This window comes from Saimiri boliviensis, chromosome 12 (assembly GCF_048565385.1).
Source record: "Saimiri boliviensis isolate mSaiBol1 chromosome 12, mSaiBol1.pri, whole genome shotgun sequence".
In the NCBI taxonomy this organism is placed as follows: Eukaryota; Metazoa; Chordata; class Mammalia; order Primates; family Cebidae; genus Saimiri; species Saimiri boliviensis.
In genome coordinates this window covers 86,117,414-86,137,474 of record NC_133460.1, presented here as the reverse complement: position 1 = coordinate 86,137,474, position 20,061 = coordinate 86,117,414, and the positions used below count along the sequence as shown (strand labels likewise).

Here is a 20,061-nt window from a genome sequence, read left to right as displayed (position 1 = left end):
TATTGCCACAGACATTTTACTGGATGGGGAGAGTGAAGAGCAAAATAAGGTCAGGAGGAGGAAGAAAAGGCAGTTTTTGCCCCATTAATAAACCCTGTGTGCCAAACTTCACCCTGATCCTCTCTCTTGGGCAGCTTTGCCCTTCTGCAAACACTGGGTGTGGGAGAAGCAGAAGGAAGATTCTGCAGTGCAAGGTTCACATGGTGAGATCAATTTTTGAGAGATGATATTTACTGGCAAAAAAAAAAAAAAAAAAAAAATCAGTTTTCTCCTGACCATCTCTCTTAAGCTACTTTGATCATGGTATTGGCAAAGATACAGTCACCTGGGTACTCACAGGCCCTGATGAGGAAATCGGAGATGGAAACCATTATGTAGAATGCACCAAGCGACTGGCTTTGGCCATTTCAAACCTTTCTGTAGGCTGAGCCTTACTAGTGATTTAAGATCTAGTACAATGCTTTTTATTACACACCTAATTGTTAATGAGAGGAAATGCAATCAGCAACTCCTTTCCACACTCTACATGGAATCAAGGAGACTGCTGAGTCCAGAAAAGATACAGCCATTGATGGAGCCCAGGAAACTTCTGCTTCCCCCACCCACCCATCCTCCTCTTGGGTGTGGGGAAGGAGAGGGAAGAGTTGCAAATACGATGAGAGTATTATGTCTGAGAATCCACTGTTGCCACAGGGTCACTTGCAGCAAAGGCCTGGGTCTGAAATCTTGACTGAACAGCATTTAACTCTTGCAAGTGTTGCATTTTCTGGCTTATCTGCCTCATGCTAAAGGAGGACATTCTCTTCATATACTTTCTTCTCAGGTGGAGCAGAGAGAGAAAAGAGTTGTTGAAGGGGAGTGGGAAAGTAGAAGGGAAGAGGAACAGAAACAAAGAGAAGGCAGGCAGGAGGCCCAGATCTTCCAGTGTATACACTCCTGTTTTCTATTTTTTTTTTTGCCCCAGAGGCTATACAGAGAGCTCTGTCTCCTCTTAAGCACAGTGGGGCTGTGCTGCTCTGGCCAGGTGCTTTGCATTCCTGCATTAACAGGGAGACACTGGGCACTATCTGGCTTGAAGCTGCATCCCCCCAATCCCCTAGAAGTGGGTCTTTCCCAGCAGGCTATACAGGGAAACTAGTTCTTCTGCTTAATGGCAAAGCAAGAGAGATTGTGGCAAAACACTAAATATATTTATAAGTCATCTTTGTCTGGAACCAATGGGAAAAAACTAGGTGCAGAAGGGAAAGGAGGAGGGGAGGGGAGGTTTAAAAGTTCCAATCATTCACAAAAGATAGAAGACATCTTCTGATAGCAGCACTGAAGCAGTCAGCTGTGCTGAGTAGACCGTCCTGAGCCGACTGCAGACCAACTGTGTCCCAACAGGAGTTTCAAAGCCCTGCTCCTCAGCTAGTCCGGGGAAACTGGGCAGTAGTTTGATTGTTACTGTTGTTGCTCGTCCTGGTACTGGCAGATACGTTAAATACCGCAACTTTAATGGGTCCTGTGTGAAAACAGAGCAAACAGTCATTAGCCCCATTCCCAGTATTTCTTACTTGCTTGAACAGAAGAGAGCATTCACTTAGCTGCCGATGGGGAAAAGGCTTAGGGGTCCTTCCTAATGCCTGCTCTCCGCCTATGCCATGCAGGGGCCTCTGTCTAAGGTGACCTGGCCTGATTGGGAAGTTATACTAAAGGCAGGGCTTGCTGACATGCTCAGGGCTGTGGTATTCAAGCAGAGTGACCCTGATGTCATGAGGCTGACAGTGACCATGATTGGCTTAGCTTTCACCTGCCCTGTAGAATGGCAGAGCAGGGGTGAGGGATGGCTCTGTGGGCTCTGCCTTTGATTGGCCATGAACATGGTGGTCCCACTAACAGAAGTGGGGGAATCAAGGAAAGCTGGCCTGGCTGTGTGGTTGGAGGGTATCAGCAATGCAAAGGAGCGGACGGTGTAGTTGAGGATGTGAGCACTAGAGGGGCTCTTGATAACTTCAAGGATAGCTGTGTGAATGGCAGCTGGAAATGTGGCCTGGAGACTAAGGGAGAGGCTTGGACGGGAGACAAAAATTTGAGTCTTCTACATTGAGATGACAGCCAAGCCTTGGGAAAAGAGAAGGCAGCCAAGGAGGGGACCTCAGGAAGGGAAGAAAAATCAGAGACAGGCTGCGCGTGGTGGCTCCACCTGTAATCCCAACACTTTGGGAGGCCAAGGGAGGTGGATCACTTGAGCTCAGGAGTTCAAGACCAGACTGGGCAACATGGTGAAACCCCCATCTCTACCAAAAGAAAAAAGAAAAAATTAGCTCGGCATGGTGTCATGTGCCTGTGGTACTCAGGGGGCTGAGGCAGGAGAATCACTTGAGCTTGAGGCAGAAGTTGCAGGGAGCTAACATTGTGCCACTGCACTCCAGCTTGGGTGACAGGAGTGAAGCCCTGTCTCAAGAAATAAAATAAAAATAATGAGAAAAGCCACAGAAGATTCAGAAGACTCTTAGGAGAGATATTTATGTCTCAGGAGTAAGGGGGGAAGGAGACACAAATAATCAGAGAGCCAGGAAGAATATTAAAAATGGCTAAGTGACACAGAAGTCTAAGGGAGAGAAAATTTTGGGCAAAAGGCGGGGGTAGGTATATGGACACTGCAATATTAATACTAATGACCTCTTTCCTGAGGGCATGCTATGTACTTGGCACTGAGCTAAGCACTAGGAATTTTCCATACAGTATCTCCATGCAGCCTTCACAGAGCTCTGTGAGGTAAGTGCTGCCCCTCATGTTACTCATCAGGAGATTCAGGCTCTGGGAAGTTATTTGTCCAAGGGCACACAGCCTGTGAGACCTGGTTGAGGAATGACGAACCGTGTCTTCTGTGAGAGAAAGGGGTGCTGAGGCAAGCCCAGCTGGGCGTGAATCACTGCCCTCAGCAGAACACTGGAAAGAGAGATGCAGAAACATGTAGCGAATGTGTACTTCTGCTACGAGAACAGAGGCACACGTGGGAAATACTAAGGATAGCAATGCTCCTCAACAGCATTTGAACTGGTTAGAACACCAGGTACAATATGAATATACCACAGTATGGATGGACAACCTGGATATTTTAGGGTCTTCCCCTGCCTGAGAGAGAGGTTGGAGACTTGAGTGGGAGAACACATGGAGTCAGGTCGTCTTTTTGGAGGGTTGAAGAATGGATATAGGGCTATAAAAGCTGCATTTTATATTCCTTTTAAAATCTGCTCTTTTATTTATGTCAGTGTGAACTTTCACCAAGAGATCTTTCCAGTCCCACATTAGACTTCAGAGTGTCTACTTGGCTTGAAAGGACACGATTGTAGGTATTGTTTGATCTGGGAACTTAAACATCACAGGCCTTTGTGTCATTACAGTACTTAGGTTTTCAAACTGATTCAAATCTCATTTTATTTTCATAACAATGCTACTAGATAACTAGGGCAGGAATGACGAGGCTTACCACACAAGTGGGACCCTAGAATCATCTAGAACTGAGGCTGGCTACCTTGGTGAAAGGCACTGTCCACTACGGCAGCTTTAGCCCTGCCTCACATTGCCTGCTTCCCTGACTTTACAGGACTTAGGGGACACGAACGGCAAGAGAAAGCTCCATGAAACAGCAACACCTTACAGCTAATATTCCGTCTCCTACCCACAGTGTTATGTACATAATAGATTTTTATACCTGGGCAAGTATGAGGTCAGTGTATGGTTATTTATCTGGAGATGTAGGTGTATGTTCGAGAAGGGGAATGGGGGGGTTCAGCTTGGGCAGCTGGATCATTTAGGAAGTCCCAGATGAGGATTGTGTCATCATGTGAACTACTGACAATCTGGAATTCATCAAACTGGAGTCGAAAAACTCTTCCGGAATGCTCCTAAAGAAGTAGAAACAAAAAGGGTAGGAACTTGAATTACTCAAAATCAATAGGACACCAATTCAGCAAGATGTCAAAAGGAGTCTACAGAAAGGCTATGATTTGCTGTTAATTTTCTACCATTAAGTTGTTTTCAAAAATAGAGAAAATTTACTTTGGCTAAAGGCAGAATGGAAAAGTCAAATACTAGGCAGCTGTAAACAAATATTCTTTGACCAAGACATGCTAAATAGCATGCTATTAATAGTTTCTTATTGCCAACCCTTTTTGGCTTAGGCTGGATGACAGCATTCCTTAGTACCTCACTGTTTTTTTATCTTCTCTAAGTGTCTTCTATAGTCAGAGGTCACGGGTTGGTGAGCAATAAGAAGTAGTATACTGCTAAATGTTTATCAACCGAACTTCACTACTTTGTAAAACCACTAGTAGACCTCCAGGGCATTAAAAACTCTTACCATGGCCAATTATAAGGTAGTCATAGTCAACTAGCTTGCAAAATTCACGAATATAATAGCTGCCTCTCATAAGTGAGTATGAGTCTGTTCTAGCATACCGCTGGCAGTTACCACCACCCTGATGAAGATGTACAATGTTTCCAGCATACTGGAAAACAATCTTCACACCCCTTACTAAACAATGTTACCTTCACTCCACTCCAATTTTGTCATCATCATCATCATTTTTTTTTAGAGACAGGTCTTGCTTTGTTGCTCAGGCTAGTGTGCAGTGGTGTGATCATAGCTCACTGTAACCTCAAACTACTAGGCTCAAGTGATCTTTATGCTTCAGCCTCCCAAGCAGTGAGGACTATAGATGCATGCCACCAAGTCTGGTTTGTTTTATTGTAGAGATCAGGTCTTGTTATGTTGCCCAGGCTGGTCTTGAACTCATGGACTCAAGCAGTCTTTCTGCCTTCGCCTCCCAAAGCTCTGAGAGTATAGGTGTGGGCCACTGTGCCTGGCCCAATGTTGTTATTAGTTTGTTTCATCTTTTATTGAGTTTCCTATAAATATAACCATAGGGTATGTATTCTTTTGTGCCTGGCTTTTTTTTTTTTTTTTTTTTTTTTTGAGATGGAGTCTCCCTCTGTTGCCCAGGCTGGGGTGCAGTAGAGCGATCTTGGCTCACTGCAACCTCTGCTTCCTGGGTTCAAGCAATTCTTGTGCCTCAGCTTCCCGAGTAACTGGGATTACAGGCACGCGCCACCACACCCACCTAATTTTTCTATTTGTAGTAGAGACGGGGTTTCTCCATGTTGGCCAGGATAGTCTCAACCTCCTGACCTCGTGATCTGTCCGCTTCAGCCTCCTAAAGTGTTGGGATTACAGGCGTGAGCCACCACATCTGGCCTATGCCTGGTTTCTTTTAGTCAACATTATAAAATTCTTCTCTGTTACTGCATGTAAAACAGTAGTTCATTCTTTTTTATTACTGGTTGATATTCCACTGTATGAATATACTACAATCCATCTATTCTCTTGTTGGTGGACATATGGGCTAATTATAGTTGACGGCTATTATAAAACAAAGCTGCTATGAACATTTATGTACGTATCTTTTACTGAACATATGCACTCATTTCAACTAGGAGTAGACTTGCTGGGCCATGGGGTAGGTGAATGTTTGGCTTTAGAAGATACTATGAAACTGTCATGAGAACAGAATGGGAAAAAAAAAAGAAGATACTATGAAACAATTTTTTAAAAGTTGTGATACTCACAATCAACAATTTATCAGAGTTCCAGTTACTCCACATCTTCACCAATAATTGATATTGCCAGTCTTACATTTCAGTTATTTTGGTAGGTTTGTAGTAGTATTTTATAATTTTAACTTGCATTTTTCTTTATGAAGTTGAGGAAAAGCCTCTCTATCCCTTATTTGCTTAAAGTTTTTATCATGAATGGGTGTTGACTTCTGTCAAATGCTTTTATTGCATCTGTTGATATAAGCATGTGATTTGTCTTCTGTAGCCCCCTGATGTGATGGATTACATTAACCAATTTCTGAATGCTGAACCAGCCTTGCACACCTGGCATAAATCTCACTTGGTCACAGTGTACAATTCTTTTCATACATTGTTAGATTTGATTTGTTAATATTTTGTTGAGCATTTTTTTTTTAAAAAAATTAAGAGTTACTACATTTTATTGGCACATTTTCAAATATTTCAGAAATTGTGAAATTACTAAACATAAGGGCCAAAAAAAAAAAAAAAAAAAAAAAGACCATATACGGCTGGGCATGGTGGCTCAAGCCTATAATCCCAGATTTGGGACGCAGAGGCAGGCAGATCACCTGAGGTCAGGAGTTTGAGGCCAGCCTGGCCAACACGGCAAAACACAGTCTCTACTAATAACACAAAAATTAGCTGAATGTGGTGGCAAGCACCTGTAATCCCAGCTACTTGGAAGGCTGAGGCAGGAGAACTGTTTGAACCCGGGAGGCGGAGGTTGCAGTGAGTTGAGCACCACTGCACTCCAGCCTAGGCAACTCTTGTCTGGGTGAGGCGGGGAGGGAGAAACCCATACATATGCCTGAATCAAATATTTATTTGTTTATTTTGAGACAGAGTTTATTTATTTGAGCCAGCTTTTAGTCTTGATGTACTCCATTGATTTCCTGTTTTCAATTTCATCGATTTCTGGTCTAGTTTTTATTCTTTTCTTCTACTTACTTTGAATTTAATTTGCCCTTCTCTTAGTTGACTCTAGTGGAAGCTTACACTATTGATTTTTTTTTTTTTAAACAGAGTTTCGCTCTTGTTATCCAGGCTGGAGTGCAATGGCGGGATCTCGGCTTACCACAACCTCCGCCTCCTGGGTTCAAGGAATTCTCCTGCCTCAGCCTCCTGAGTAGCTGGGACTACAGGCGTGCACCACCATGCCCAGCTAATTTTTGTATTTTTAGAAGAGACAGGGTTTCACCCTGTTGAACAGTATGGTCTCTATCTCTTGACCTCGTGATCCACCCACCTTGGCCTCCCAAAGTGCTGGGATTATAGGCCTGAGCCACCGCCCCCGGCCACACACCATTGATTTTAGATCTTCTTTTCTAAGCTGTGAATTCAGTGCTATAAATTTCCCTCTAAGAGCTGCTTTCACTGCATCCCACAAATTTTGATAGTTGTATTTTCATTTTTATTCACTTTAAAATACTTTTCAAAACATCACATGTACCCCGTAAATACATAAACCTACTATGTACCCACAAAAATGAGAAGTAAAAATTTAAAAAATTCATTTCAATTTCTCTAGAGATTTCTTTCTTGACCTACGTGTTATTTAGAAGTGTGCTGTTTAGGCCGGGGGTGGTGGCTCACGCCTGTAATCCCAGCACTTTGGGAGGCCAAGGCAGGTGGATCACGAGGTCAAGAGATCGAGACCATCCTGGTCAAATGGTGAAACCCCGTCTCTACTAAAAATACAAAAAATTAGCTGGGCATGATGGCGCGTGCCTGTAATCCCAGCTACTCAGGAGGCTGAGGCAGGAGAATTGCCTGAACCCAGGAGGCGGAGGTTGCGGTGAGCCGAGATCACGCCATCGCACTCCAGCCTGGGTAACAAGAGCGAAACTCTGTCTCAAAAAATAAAAAATTAAAAAAAAAAAAAAAAAAAAGAAGTGTGCTGTTTAATCTCCACATATTTTGGGATTTTTCCAGCTTTCTTTCCATTACTGAATACCACTGTAATCTGAGAGCATATGCCATATCATTTTTATTCTTATAAATTTTTTAAAGTGCATTTTATGGCCCTGACTGTGGTCTGCCTTGGTGTAATTTCCTTAGGAACTTGGGAAGAATGTGTATTCTGCTGTTGCTGGACAAAACATTCTATAGATGTCAATTATATCCATTTGACTGATGGTACTGTTGAGTTCAACTATGTTCTTACTGAATCGGTTGACTGCCAGATCTGTCCATTACTGACAGGGGTTGCTGAAGATTCCAACTATAATGGTGGATGCATCTATTTTCCTTGCTTCTGTGTTTTGCCTCATATGTTTTGATGCTCTGTTGTTAGGTGTGTACACATTAACAGTTATTCAGTCTTCTTAGAGAATTGGTCCCTTTATCATTACACAACCCTTCTCTTTATCCCTGATAATAGTCCTTGCTCTGAGGTTTGCTCTCTCTGAAATTAATTCAACTACCACAACTTTCTTCTGACTAGTGTTAGAATGGTCCATCACGGCTAGGGCTGCCATAACAAAGTATGGCATACCCTATGGGGCTCAAAAAATAGAAATTAATTTTCTTAAAGTCTGCAGACTAGAATTCCAAGATCAAAGTGCTGGCAGGGTTGGTTTCATTCTGAGGCTTCTTCCTTTGACTTATAGATAGTCATCTTCTCCCTTTATCTTCACATGGTCTCTGTGTGTCCCAATCTCCTCTTCTTATAAGGACACCAGCCATAATGGATTAGGGCCTGCTCTAATGACTTCATTTAAACGAATTCACCCTTGAAAGCCCCTATAAGTCCAAATACAGTTTGCATTCTAAGGTAATGGTGGTTAAGACATCAACATATAAATTTTAGGGGGACACAATTCAGCATATGACATGTGGTATATCTTTCGCTAACCATTTACTTTTAATCTGTGCCTTTATAGTTAAAGTAGCTTTCTTGTAGACAACATAGAGCTTAGCCTCGTTCTTCAAATTGCTCTGACAATTTCTATTTTTAAATGCGATGTAGGAAAAATACAAAGAAAACCACACCAAGACACATCATAATCATATTGTTGAAAACAAATGATAAAGAGAAAATCTTAAAAGCAGCCAGAGAAAAAAGCTACATTATGTAACAGAGATGAGTGACTTCCAAGTTCTAGTCAGAAACCAAGCCAGAAGAAAATGAAATGACATCATTAAAGTGCTGAAGGACTCTGTCAACCTAGAATTCTTTTTTTTTTTTTTGAGGCAGGGTCTCACTCTGTCACCCAGGCTGAAGTGCAGTGGTGCATGTTCATGGCTTACTGCAGCCTCAGTCTCCCAGGCTGATATGATCCACACACCTCAGTCCCCCAAAAGTAGCTGGGACTATAGGCATGTGCCACCATGCCAGCTAATTGTTGTATTTTTGAAGAGAAGGAGTTGCCATGTTGCCAGGCTGGTCTTGAACTCCTGAGCTCAAGTGATCCACCTGCCTAAGACTCCCAAGTGCTGGGATTACAGGTGTGAGACACCATGCCTGGCCTACATAGAATTCTTTAGCCAGCAAAAATATCTTTCAAAAATGAAGGCAAAATGAAAACTTTTCCAGAGCCATGCACAGTGGCTTGTACCTGTAATCTCAGCTACTCAAGAAGCTGAGGCAAGAGGATTGATTATGTGAGGCCAGGAGTCTGAGAACAGTCTGGGCAATACAATGAGACCCTAGCTCGAAGGATGGAAGGAAGGAAGGAAGGAAGGAAGGAAGGAAGGAAGGAAGGAAGGAAGGAAGGAAGGAAGGACGGACGGAAGGAAGGAAGGAAAGAAAATTAGCCAGATATGGTGGCACAAGCCTGTAGTCAGCTATGTGGGAGGCTATCAGGAGGATTGTTTGAGCTCAGGAGTCCAAGGCTGCAGTGAGCTATGATGATGCCACTGCATTCCAGCCTTGGCTACAGAATGAGACTCCATCTCTTAAAACAACAACAACAACAACAAAATTTCCAAGTTAAACAACAGGTGAAAGTATTTGTCACCAGTGCACCTGCATGTATGAAATGTTAAAGTAAGTTCTTTAAGCAGAAGGAAAATGATACCAGATGGAAACCGAATTTATACAAAGGAATGGGAGGCAACAGAAAACATAAATGTGTGGGTAAAAATAAACTTTTTTTCTATCAAAAATTTTCCTTAAAAAATGAGTTTGGGCCGGGCTCGGTGGCTCAAGCCTGTAATCCCAGCACTTTGGGAGGCCGAGGCGGGTGGATCACCAGGTCAAGAGATCGAGACCATCCTGGTCAATATGGTGAAACCCCGTCTCTACTAAAAATACAAAAAAGTAGCTGGGCATGGTGGCACATGCCTGTAATCTGAGCTACTCAGGAGGCTGAGGCAGGAGAATTGCCTGAGCCCAGGAGGCGGAGGCTGCGGTGAGCCGAGATCGCGCCATTGCACTCCAGCCTGGGTAACAAGAGCGAAACTCCGTCTCAAAAAAAAAAAAAAAAAAAAAGAGTTTGGGCTGGGCAAAGTGGCTCATGCCTGTAGTCCCAGCACTTTGGGAGGCTGAGGCGGGTGGATCATAGGTCAGGAGTTCAAGACCAGCCTGGCCAAGATGGTGAAACCTGATCTCTAATAAAAACACAAAAAAATTAGCTGGTGTGGTGGCAGTGCCTGTAATTCCATCTACTTGGGAGGCTGGGGCAGAGAACTGCTTGAATCTGAGAGGTAAAGGTTGCAATTGCAATGAGCTGAGATCATGCCACTGCACTCCAGCCTGGGTGACAGAGCGAGACTCTGTCTCATTAAAAAAAAAAAAAAAAAAAAGACTAGATCTGTCCCCACCAAATTAGTAAGATATAACTAAGAACCCAAAATAGGAGCTCAATTGAGATCCAAAAAAAAAAAATTAATCTCTCTCTCTCTCTCTGTATGTATATATGTAATACAGAGAGAGAGCAGAAAAACAGGAGGGAGAAAAAAGGGAAAAACAGAAAATAAGTAGTAACATGATAGATTTAAACATAAACATATAAAAAATTACATTAAGGCAGAGATGGTCAGACTGGATTCAGAAAAAAAAAAACAAGGCCCAACTATATGCTGAATATGAGAAATTCATTTTAAACATAAAGACACAGGTATATTAAAAGTAAAAGAATATAGGCCGGGTGTGGTGGCTCACACCTGTAATCCCAGCACTTTGGGAGGCCAAGGCAGGTGGATCACGAGGTCAAGAGATCGAGACGATGGTGAAACCCAGTCTCTACTAAAAAATACAAAAATTAGCTGGGCGTGGTGGCACACACCTGTGGTCCCAGCCACTTGGGAGGCTGAGGCAGGAGAATTGCTTGAACTCAGGAGGCGGAGGCTGCAGTGAGCCGAGGTCGCACCACTGCACTCCAGCCTGGTGCCTGGTGACAGAGCAAGACTGTGTCTCAAAAGAAAAGAAAAGAAAAAGAAAATAACAATGTTTATATTTAATATCAAAGCGTTAATTTCCCAAAACAAAGAATACTATGAACATTAAAGAAGGACATATCATAATGTGAAAAAGTCAGTTAATCACTAAGACAGTAATTGTAAGCATGCAGGTACCCAATAACAGAGCTTAAAAATACAGGAAGCAGCCGGGCATGGTGTCTCATGCCTGTCATCCCAGCACTTTGGGAGGCTGAGGCGGGCAGATCACCTGAGGTCAGAAGTTCGAGACCAGCCTGTCCAACATGGTGAAATCCCGTCTCTACTAAAAATATAAAAAATTAGCTGGGCATGGTGGCAGGGTCCTGTAATCCCAGCTACTCGGGAGGCTGAGGCAGGAGAATCGCTAGAACCCAGGAGGCGGAGGTTGCAGTGAGCCGAGATCAAGCCACTGCACTCCAGCCTGGGTGACACGAGTGAAACTCAGTCTCAAAAGAAATGACAACAGGGCCGGGCATGGTGGCTCAAGCCTGTAATCCCAGCACTTTGGGAGGCCGAGGCGGGTGGATCACGAGGTCAAGAGAGACCATCCTGGTCAACATGGTGAAACCCCGTCTCTACTAAAAATACAAAAAATTAGCTGGGCATGGTGGCACGTGCCTGTAATCCCAGCTACTCAGGAGGCTGAGGCAGGAGAATTGCCTGAACCCAGGAGGCGGAGGTTGCGGTGAGCCGAGATTGTGCCATTGCACTCCAGCCTGGGTAACAAGAGCGAAACTCCGTCTGGGAAAAAAAAAAAAAAAAAAAAGAAACAACAACAAAAAATCCCAAAACCATGAAGCAGGCTAGGTGCCGTGGCTCATGCCTGTGATCCCGGTACTTCGTTGAGGTTGAGCCCAGGAGTTCTAGACTAGCCCGGGCAATGTGGCAAAACCCCATTTCTACACAAAAATATAAAAAAATTAGCCAGACATGGAGCATGCCTGTGGTCCCAGCTACTCAGGAGGTTGAGGCAGGTGGACTGATAGTGCACAAGAGTCATAATTGTTCCACTGCACTCCAGCCTGGGTGACACAGTGAGACCATGTCTCAAACAAAAAACATGAAACAAAAGCTGTCACAACTTAAGAAAAAATAGACAAATTCAAAACTATAGTGGAAGACATAAAAATGCTTCTCTCAATAATTGGTAAGGACAAACAGAAAAATCACTAAGGATACAGAAGACCTGAATATTATAAACCAACTTGACTTAATTGACATTTTTTCTGGGATGTAGCTAAAGTAGTGATTAGAATTACTTCGAAAACATTTATAGCTCAACTGATTATATTTTAAAAAAGGTTCAAAATCAGTGATCTTAGTTTCTACCTTAAGAAGCTAGAAAAAGAAAAAAAAAGTCAATGAAATGGAAAAAGGAGACATGACTATGCTCCTACAGACATTGAAAGGATAAGGAAATATGATGAATAACTTTATTTCAATAAATTTGATACTTTAGATAAAATGGCCAAACTTCTTGGAAGATAAAGCATTAAAGTTGACTTCAGAAAAAATATTAAATCTGAAGAGTGCTGTATCTAAAGAAATTGAAGTTGTAATTAAAACTTTCCACAAAGAAAACTCCAGGCCCAGATGCTTCACTGGTGAATTTTATCAAGCATTTAAAGAAGCATAATATCACATAGGCAAACTCTTAGAAAACAGATGAGGGAACACTTCCAAAATTATTTTCTTAGGCCAACATTATGATGACAGTCAACTAGAGACACAGAAAACAAAGCAGCAAAACAATATCCATTACAAACACAGATACATACATAAAAAAATCCTTAAAAAGAGATCAGCAAAGTGAATCCAGCAACATAAAAAAGGATTATACCTCATGAACAAGTGGGGCTTGTATCAGCACTGCAAAGGATTTAAAACTAAAAAAATTCAATGTAATATACCAATTAACAGAATAAAAGTGAAAAAACGTATGATAAACTCAATGGATGTAGGTAAAGCATTTCACAAAATCCAACATGCATTCCTCATAAAAACTCTCAGCAATCTAGGAAGAGAAGGGAACTGCTTAATCCCCTGATAATGGGTCACTATGAAAAACCTACAGCCGACAATATATCTATATATACATATATATGAAATGGTGAAAGACTGAATGGCTTTTGCTTAAGATCGTGAACAAGAACGGGACATTCACGCTTACCAATTGTTTTTAACACTGTATTGGAGGTCGTAGCCAGGACAATTAAAAAAATATTGAAACAAATGGTACACAGATTGGGCAATAAGAAGTAAAAGTGTATTTCTGTATATTTGCAATAAACAATCAGAAATCAAGGTTTAAAAATAGCTTTCCCAATAGCATTAAAAATTCAAAATACTTAGGGATAAATGTGACAAAAGATGTGCAAAACCTTTACACTGAAAACCACAACATGGCTGAGAAATTTAAAAAGACCTGAACAAATGGAGAGATCAAGACTCAAAATTGTTCAGAAGTCAGTATTTTCCAAATTGATCTAGAGTCACAAGTCCAACAAAAATCCCAGCAGATGGTTGGGTCTCAGGTTTATAATCCCAGAACTCTGGGAGTCTGAGGTAGGAGTACTATTTGAGGCCAGGAGTTTGAGACCAGTCTGGGCAACACAATGAGACCCCATACCTACGTATTTATTAAAAAATTAAAAAAAAAATCTAGCAGACTTTTTTTGGTTAAAATTGACAAATTGATTTTAAAATTCACATGAAAAATCAAAGGCCCAAGAAAAACTCCGAAAAAAACAAAGCTGAAGGACTCACACTACTTGACTTCAAGAGCTAGTAAAAAGCTGCAGTAATCAAAAGAAAATTATACTGGAATCAAGATAGAGAAAGATAAATGTAACAGAACAGAGTCCAGAAGTAGACTCACACATATATGGTTGATTCATTTTTGACAAAGCTGTAAAAGCATTTCTAAAGGATAGTCTTTTGAATAAATGGTGCTGGAACAACTGGATATTCATGTGTAAAAAAGCCCAACCCTTTTATCTATATCTTGTAACACATGAACAGATTAACTCAAAATGAATCACAGACCAAAATATAAACTGAAAAACTGTAAAACTCAGAGAAGAAAACACAAGGAAAAATCTTTGTAACTTTGGATTAGTCAAAGGTTTTTTTTTGAGATACAATAACAAGTAACATATGCCACAATAGAAAAAGTCAATACAGTGAACTTAAAATTAAGAAGTTGGTTTCTGAAAGACACTTCTAAGAAAACAAAGAAATGAATTATGAATGGGGAGAAAATATTTGTGAATCACATCTGATAAAGCATTTGTAACTTAGATTAAATCAAAGAATCTCAAAATTCAATAACCACTCAATTAAAAAATGGGCAAAAGATTTTAACACACTTCACCAAAGGAGACATATACATGGCAAAGAAGCACATGGATAGATGTTCAGCATTATTAATCATTAGAGATAGACAAATTAAAACCACAATGAGGATGACTAAATTAAGACTGTGCTCAGTACTGGCAAGAATGTGGAGTAACTGGAACTCTCATACACTGCTATACCATATTGTAAAATGGTAAATCACTGTGAAAAAGAGTTTGGCAGTTTCTAAAAATTTTAAACATACACTTACTATATGACCTAGTCATCTGCTTCTAAGTATTTAAATAAAAGCAAAAAGCATAAATTCATCCTAAGACTTTTATGAATTCATCCCAAGACATTTGTGTTCATAGAAACTTTGTTAATAACAGCCCAAAATGGGAAACAGTTAGTGAATGGGTATTGTTACAATACAATAGAATACTACTTAGCAAATTTTCAAAACAAATGAAATAATTGATGGGTGACTCTCAAAAAAAATTATGCTTAGAGGCTGGGTGTGGTGGCTCATGCCTGTAATCCCAAGACTTTGGGAGGCTGAGGTGGGCAGATCATGAGGTCAAGAGATTGAGACCATGTTGGCCAACATAGTGAAACCTCATCTCTACTAAAAAAAAAACAAAACAAAAATTAGCTGGGCGTGGTGGCGTGTGCTTGTAGTCCCAGCTACTTGGGAGGCTGAGGCAGGAGAACTGCTTGAACCCAGAAGGCAGAGGTTGCAGTGAGCCGAGATTGTGCCACTGGTGACAGAGCAAGACTCCATCTCAAAAAAAAAAAAAAAAAAAAGAAATTATGCTTAATGAAAAGCGACAGGCAAGAAAGCACATAATATATGATTCCTTTTTCATACAACCCCAGAAAATGCAAACTAATCAATGTTGAAAGAAAGCAGATTTGTGGTTGCCTGGAGACTGGGGCAGGAGGGAGGTGGGATGGAATCTGATAGGAAAGGAAGGAGGGATTAACCAAGAGGCATGAGCATATATCTTCATTATTTATGGTTTCACTGGTATATATATATATATATATATATATATATATATATATATATATCAAAATTTATTAACTTGTACACTTTATTTTTGAGACAGGGTCTCACTGTTGCCCAGGCTGGAGTGCACTAACTCAAGCAATCCTCCCACCTCAGCCTCCCAGGTAGCTGGGAGTACAGGTGCTCATTACCATACCTGGCTAATCTTTAATTTATTTTTTATAGAGATGAGGTCTCACTATGTGTTGCCCAGGCTGGTCTTTAACTCTTGAGCTCAAGCAATCCATGTGCCATAGCCTCCCAAAGGGCTGAGACTACACGCCTGGCCAAGTTGTACACTTTCAGTATGTCCATTATAATGTCAATTATACCTCAATAAATCTATTTTAATAAAAAACTCAATAAATAAAATGGTTACAAAAGAAGATAAGCATTCATAAAAATCTTTTTTCAGTATTATTAGCTACAATAGAAAGGCAAATTAAATCGACAATGATACATCACTACACACCCCTACAAATGGCTCTAATTAAAAAAAAATACTGACGATAGCAAGTGCTGGCAAGGATATAGAAAAATTGAACTATTACACATTGTTGGTGAAAATATAAAATGTTTAAATTTTAAAAAAATTTAATAAATAAACAGGGATGAGGTATTGCTGTGTTGCCCAGACTGGTCTCAATTTGCAAAATCCCATGCCACTCTGGGAAACAGCTTGGCGGTTTCTTTTAAATTTAAGCATACACTTTCATAAAATACAGAAATCACACTTCTATATTACCCAAGAGAAATGAAAACAGTGTGAACATAGAAAAGCCTGTATGGAAATGTTTTCAGTGGCTTTACTAAGAATCAGCAAAAACAGGGAACATTCCAAATATCTTTAAACCGAATGAATAAACAAACTGGCTCATTCACATAATGGAATACCACTCAGCAATAAAAAGCAGGAAAGTATACATACAATCACACGGATGAATCTCAAAGCCAAACACAAAAGGCTGCATACTCCATGATTTATCAGATGTTCATAATAAAACAAACTATAGGGATAAAAATCAGATGAACAGTTGATAACAGTTACTAGTGGGTAGGGGGAGTAAACTGACATGAAGGGGCATAAAGAACTCCTGAGGATGATGAAAATGTGTATGTTGATGTGATGGTTATACAACTGCAAAATTAACAGAAAAATGTCTTAAAAAGAGTGAATTTTGCTGTATGGAAATTATGCCTCAAAAACCAGACTTAGATTAATTATAAATGAATGAAAATACACATTTTAGGTCTGGCACAGGGAGGCAGAGGCAGAAGGATCACTTCAGTTCAGCAGTTTGAGGGTACAGTAAGCTATGTTAATAGCCACTGCACTCCAGCCTGGGCAACTATGCCCTGCCCTTGTTGTATTTAAAACATAGCCATTTTTTTTTAAGAGACAGGGTCTCTTAAAAAGAAAAGGTATACATTTTAAAAGACATGCGTGAAACATGCAGGTAAAGCATGTTAGGTATGGTAACAATGTGCTTTAAATACCACAAGGGGCAGGGTACAGTGGCTCTCACTTGTAATCCCAGCACTTTGGGAGGCTAAGGCAGGAGGATCACTTGAGGCCAGGAGTTTTAAGACCAGCCTGGGCAACACAGTGAGACCCTGTTTCCACAAAAAATTAAAAAGGTGCTGTGGCTCAAGTCTGTAACACCAGCTACACTGGAGGGCTAAGGCAGGAGTACTGCTTCAGTCCTGGAGTTGGAGTTGCAATGAGCTATGACTGTGCCACTTCATTACAGCCTGGATGACAGCGGAAGACCTTGTCTTATACATACACACATAAATCCAACAAGGAAGACAACAAATGTAACTGCTTTCTCTTCTCCAGAGCAAAGAATGCCAAATGCTGACAGTCAGGACATAGAACACTGGGCTTCATAGGCCTGCTCTCATCTTTTCTCTGAGTTGTGCAAAAGATTCTGTCTACCCTGTTGCTCAACTAATTTTTGAATGGAAGCAGCATTTATCAATCTGTGCCCTTGGCTAACAACATGATAAACAATTTGGTGCTTCTGAAGGTGATATTCCTCCTTTTGAATCACTTTTTTCCCCCAGATGTCAAAAGGGGGTATATAGGGAATAAAAAAGATGGGTTCAAATTGCTGGAGGTACTAGCTTTTGAAGAGGCTGGAGAACTAAGGGGCTGACCATGGGGGTTCATGCAGATTCCCAGGGTACTTTTTCTGAGATGGAGTTTCACTCTTGTTGCCCATGCTGGAGTGCAATGGCATGATCTGGCTCACTGCAATCTCTGCCTCCCGGGTTCAAATGATTCTCCTGCCTCAGCCTCCTGAGTAGCTGGGATTATAGGTGCCTGCCACCACACTTGGCTAATTTTAGTAGAGATGGGGTTTCACCAGGTTGGTTAGGCTGGTCTTGCGGACCTCAGGTGATCCACCCACCTTGACTTCCCCAAGGTGCTGGGATAACAGATGTTAGCCACTGCACCTGGCCCCCAGGGCACTTTTTGAAGGCACAGATGTACAGGTCCTCAGATTTTGGACAGGTTCCAATTCAAACAATTATATTCTCACTTCCTTAGTACCCCCTGCTGTTTCTGGTGGACACAGAATTCTTATTCACTTCCTGCACTAAACTGTGTGTAGAGTTGCTGTGCAGCTGTCACATTTCTGTCCATATACAGTCTCTAAAGCATTTTTGGATGAAAGGCTATATAAACAGATTTTATTGTATGTCTGTTGCCTTACCACTTAGTTGTAGGTTTTGTGATCCTGTAACTATTTATTTTTTTTTTTTGAGACAGAGTTTCGCTCTTGTTACCCAGGCTGGAGTGCAATGGCACGATCCTGGCTCACCATAACCTCCGCCTCCTCGGTTCAGGCAATTCTCCTGCCTCAGCCTCCTGAGTAGCTGGGATTACAGGCATGCGCCACCATGCCCAGCTAATTTTTTGTATTTTTAGTAGAGACGGGGTTTCACCGTGTTGACCAGGATGGTCTCGATCTCTTGACCTCGTGATCCACCCGCCTCGGCCTCCCAAAGTGCTGGGATTACAGGCGTGAGCCACCGTGACCGGCCGATGTTGTAACTATTAAATCCAAATCCATACTCCACAGCACATCAATGTTTAATTTCTTCCCCCACCTGCTCTCCAATGCTCTCTAAACAACAAGGCTCTTACCACGAGGGTCCGTAGACAGAGTGTCCCTGCAGGAGCACGGGGGTCCAAAGCAGCCACAAGATCCCACACTTTAATTTTTCTGAAGATCAAAACGGGGACAAAAATGTTAGTTAAAAGCAAAAGTAAGGGAACACAGGAAGAACAGCAAAAATTCATGGTAATAACTATGGATGGGGAATATAGTTTACATGTATGTGATTAACCTAAAAATGAGAAACAGGCTAGCTTTAACCAAACTGAAGACAGTTAATGGTGAAGTTATACCATACTTTGGGATCAAGAGGAGATCTTGTACATTAGACCTCTTAATGATAAGATATTACACAGACCTAGAAATCTACAACTCTGAGGCATCCTCCTCCTGGTCACTTCTAAGAGTAGCTCAGGTCACATATACTGAGGGACTGGGGTCCATGTAAGAGTACTGGAGTTTATACAGGCAAGCCCTTATGTTTTGATTTAAATAAGGTAAGTGTAGCTCTTTGAAAAATCTTTTATAGCCGTGTTTCCTCAAGGTACATAACAGACAAATTCCAAGAAAGGTGGGTACAGATCAGAGCCAGGGCAATGAGAAAATATAGTCTTGACTGAGCTGGAACATGTCACCACACTCTGAACAGTTTCCCAAGTTTATAACAGTGATGGCTGACTCAAAGCAGAAGTGAGCAGTCTACACTTCCTGCTGTTTGTGTTGGCTAATGAATGTATCAGTATAGTAAGCTCATGACGTAAAATAATGTGTTAGCTTCTGATATGTAAAAAGCTGCCAATATTTGAACTGTAGCCTTCTACCCTTCACCCTCAAAATCAAACACTTTGACAAAAAGAAATGATAAAGAGTCCTTCATAAGTGAATACGCTTTTTTTTTTTTTTGAGACGGAGTCTCGCTCTGTTGCCCAGGCTAGAGTACAGTGGCGTGATCTTGGCTCACTGCAACCTCTGCCTCCCTGAATCAAGCAATTCTCCTGCCTCAGCCTCCCGAGTAGCTGGGATTACAGGCACCTGCAATTACGTCTGGCTAATTTTTTTTATTTTCAGTAGAGACTGGGTTTTGCCATATTGGCCAGGCAGGTCTCAAACTACTGATCTCAAGTGATCCACTCATCCTGGCTTCCCAAAGTGCTGGGATTACAGGCATGAGCCACTGTGCCCAGCTTACTTTTGTTTGAATTTACTGTGTTTAGGATTGGTGGACATGGGGTCCATTCACAACATGAATGGATTCCATAACCACTAGAAATTAGAAGAAAATAAAGATGACTAAACTCATTATAAATGAAATGCTAGGATGACAAGTGATGACAAGAGAAAATGTATTCTTAAAAATTACTCAAAGAGATCAAAAATCAAAGAAATCAAAATTCAAGATCCTACCATACCAAGTCCCCAAATTCTGCCCTCTAATGTTTTTGTTTTGTTAACAGGTTACCACTTGTGTATCCTGTTAACACTGGGTTTCTCTTGTTCTCTGCTTTACAGGGCAAAACAGCCAAAAACATAACCAAATAACAAAATATT

The 20,061-nt window shown here is 41.2% G+C and overlaps 1 protein-coding gene across 6 annotated transcripts in view; it reads right to left on the bottom strand.

Moving 5' to 3' along the window:
* Positions 1-227: 227 nt before the first annotated feature.
* BTRC (beta-transducin repeat containing E3 ubiquitin protein ligase) overlaps positions 228-20,061 on the bottom strand; it is a 198,185-nt gene continuing 178,351 nt past the window's right edge. For all 6 annotated transcript variants that reach the window (XM_074382768.1, XM_074382770.1, XM_039465153.2 and 3 more), the window contains 3 exons: positions 18,543-18,621; positions 3,698-3,890; positions 228-1,501 (listed from right to left, as the gene is read on the bottom strand). In XM_074382768.1, coding sequence (XP_074238869.1) covers positions 3,729-3,890; positions 18,543-18,621 — 241 coding nt within the window. In that variant the 3' untranslated portion in view covers positions 228-1,501; positions 3,698-3,728. The remainder of the gene's footprint in view (positions 1,502-3,697; positions 3,891-18,542; positions 18,622-20,061) is intronic.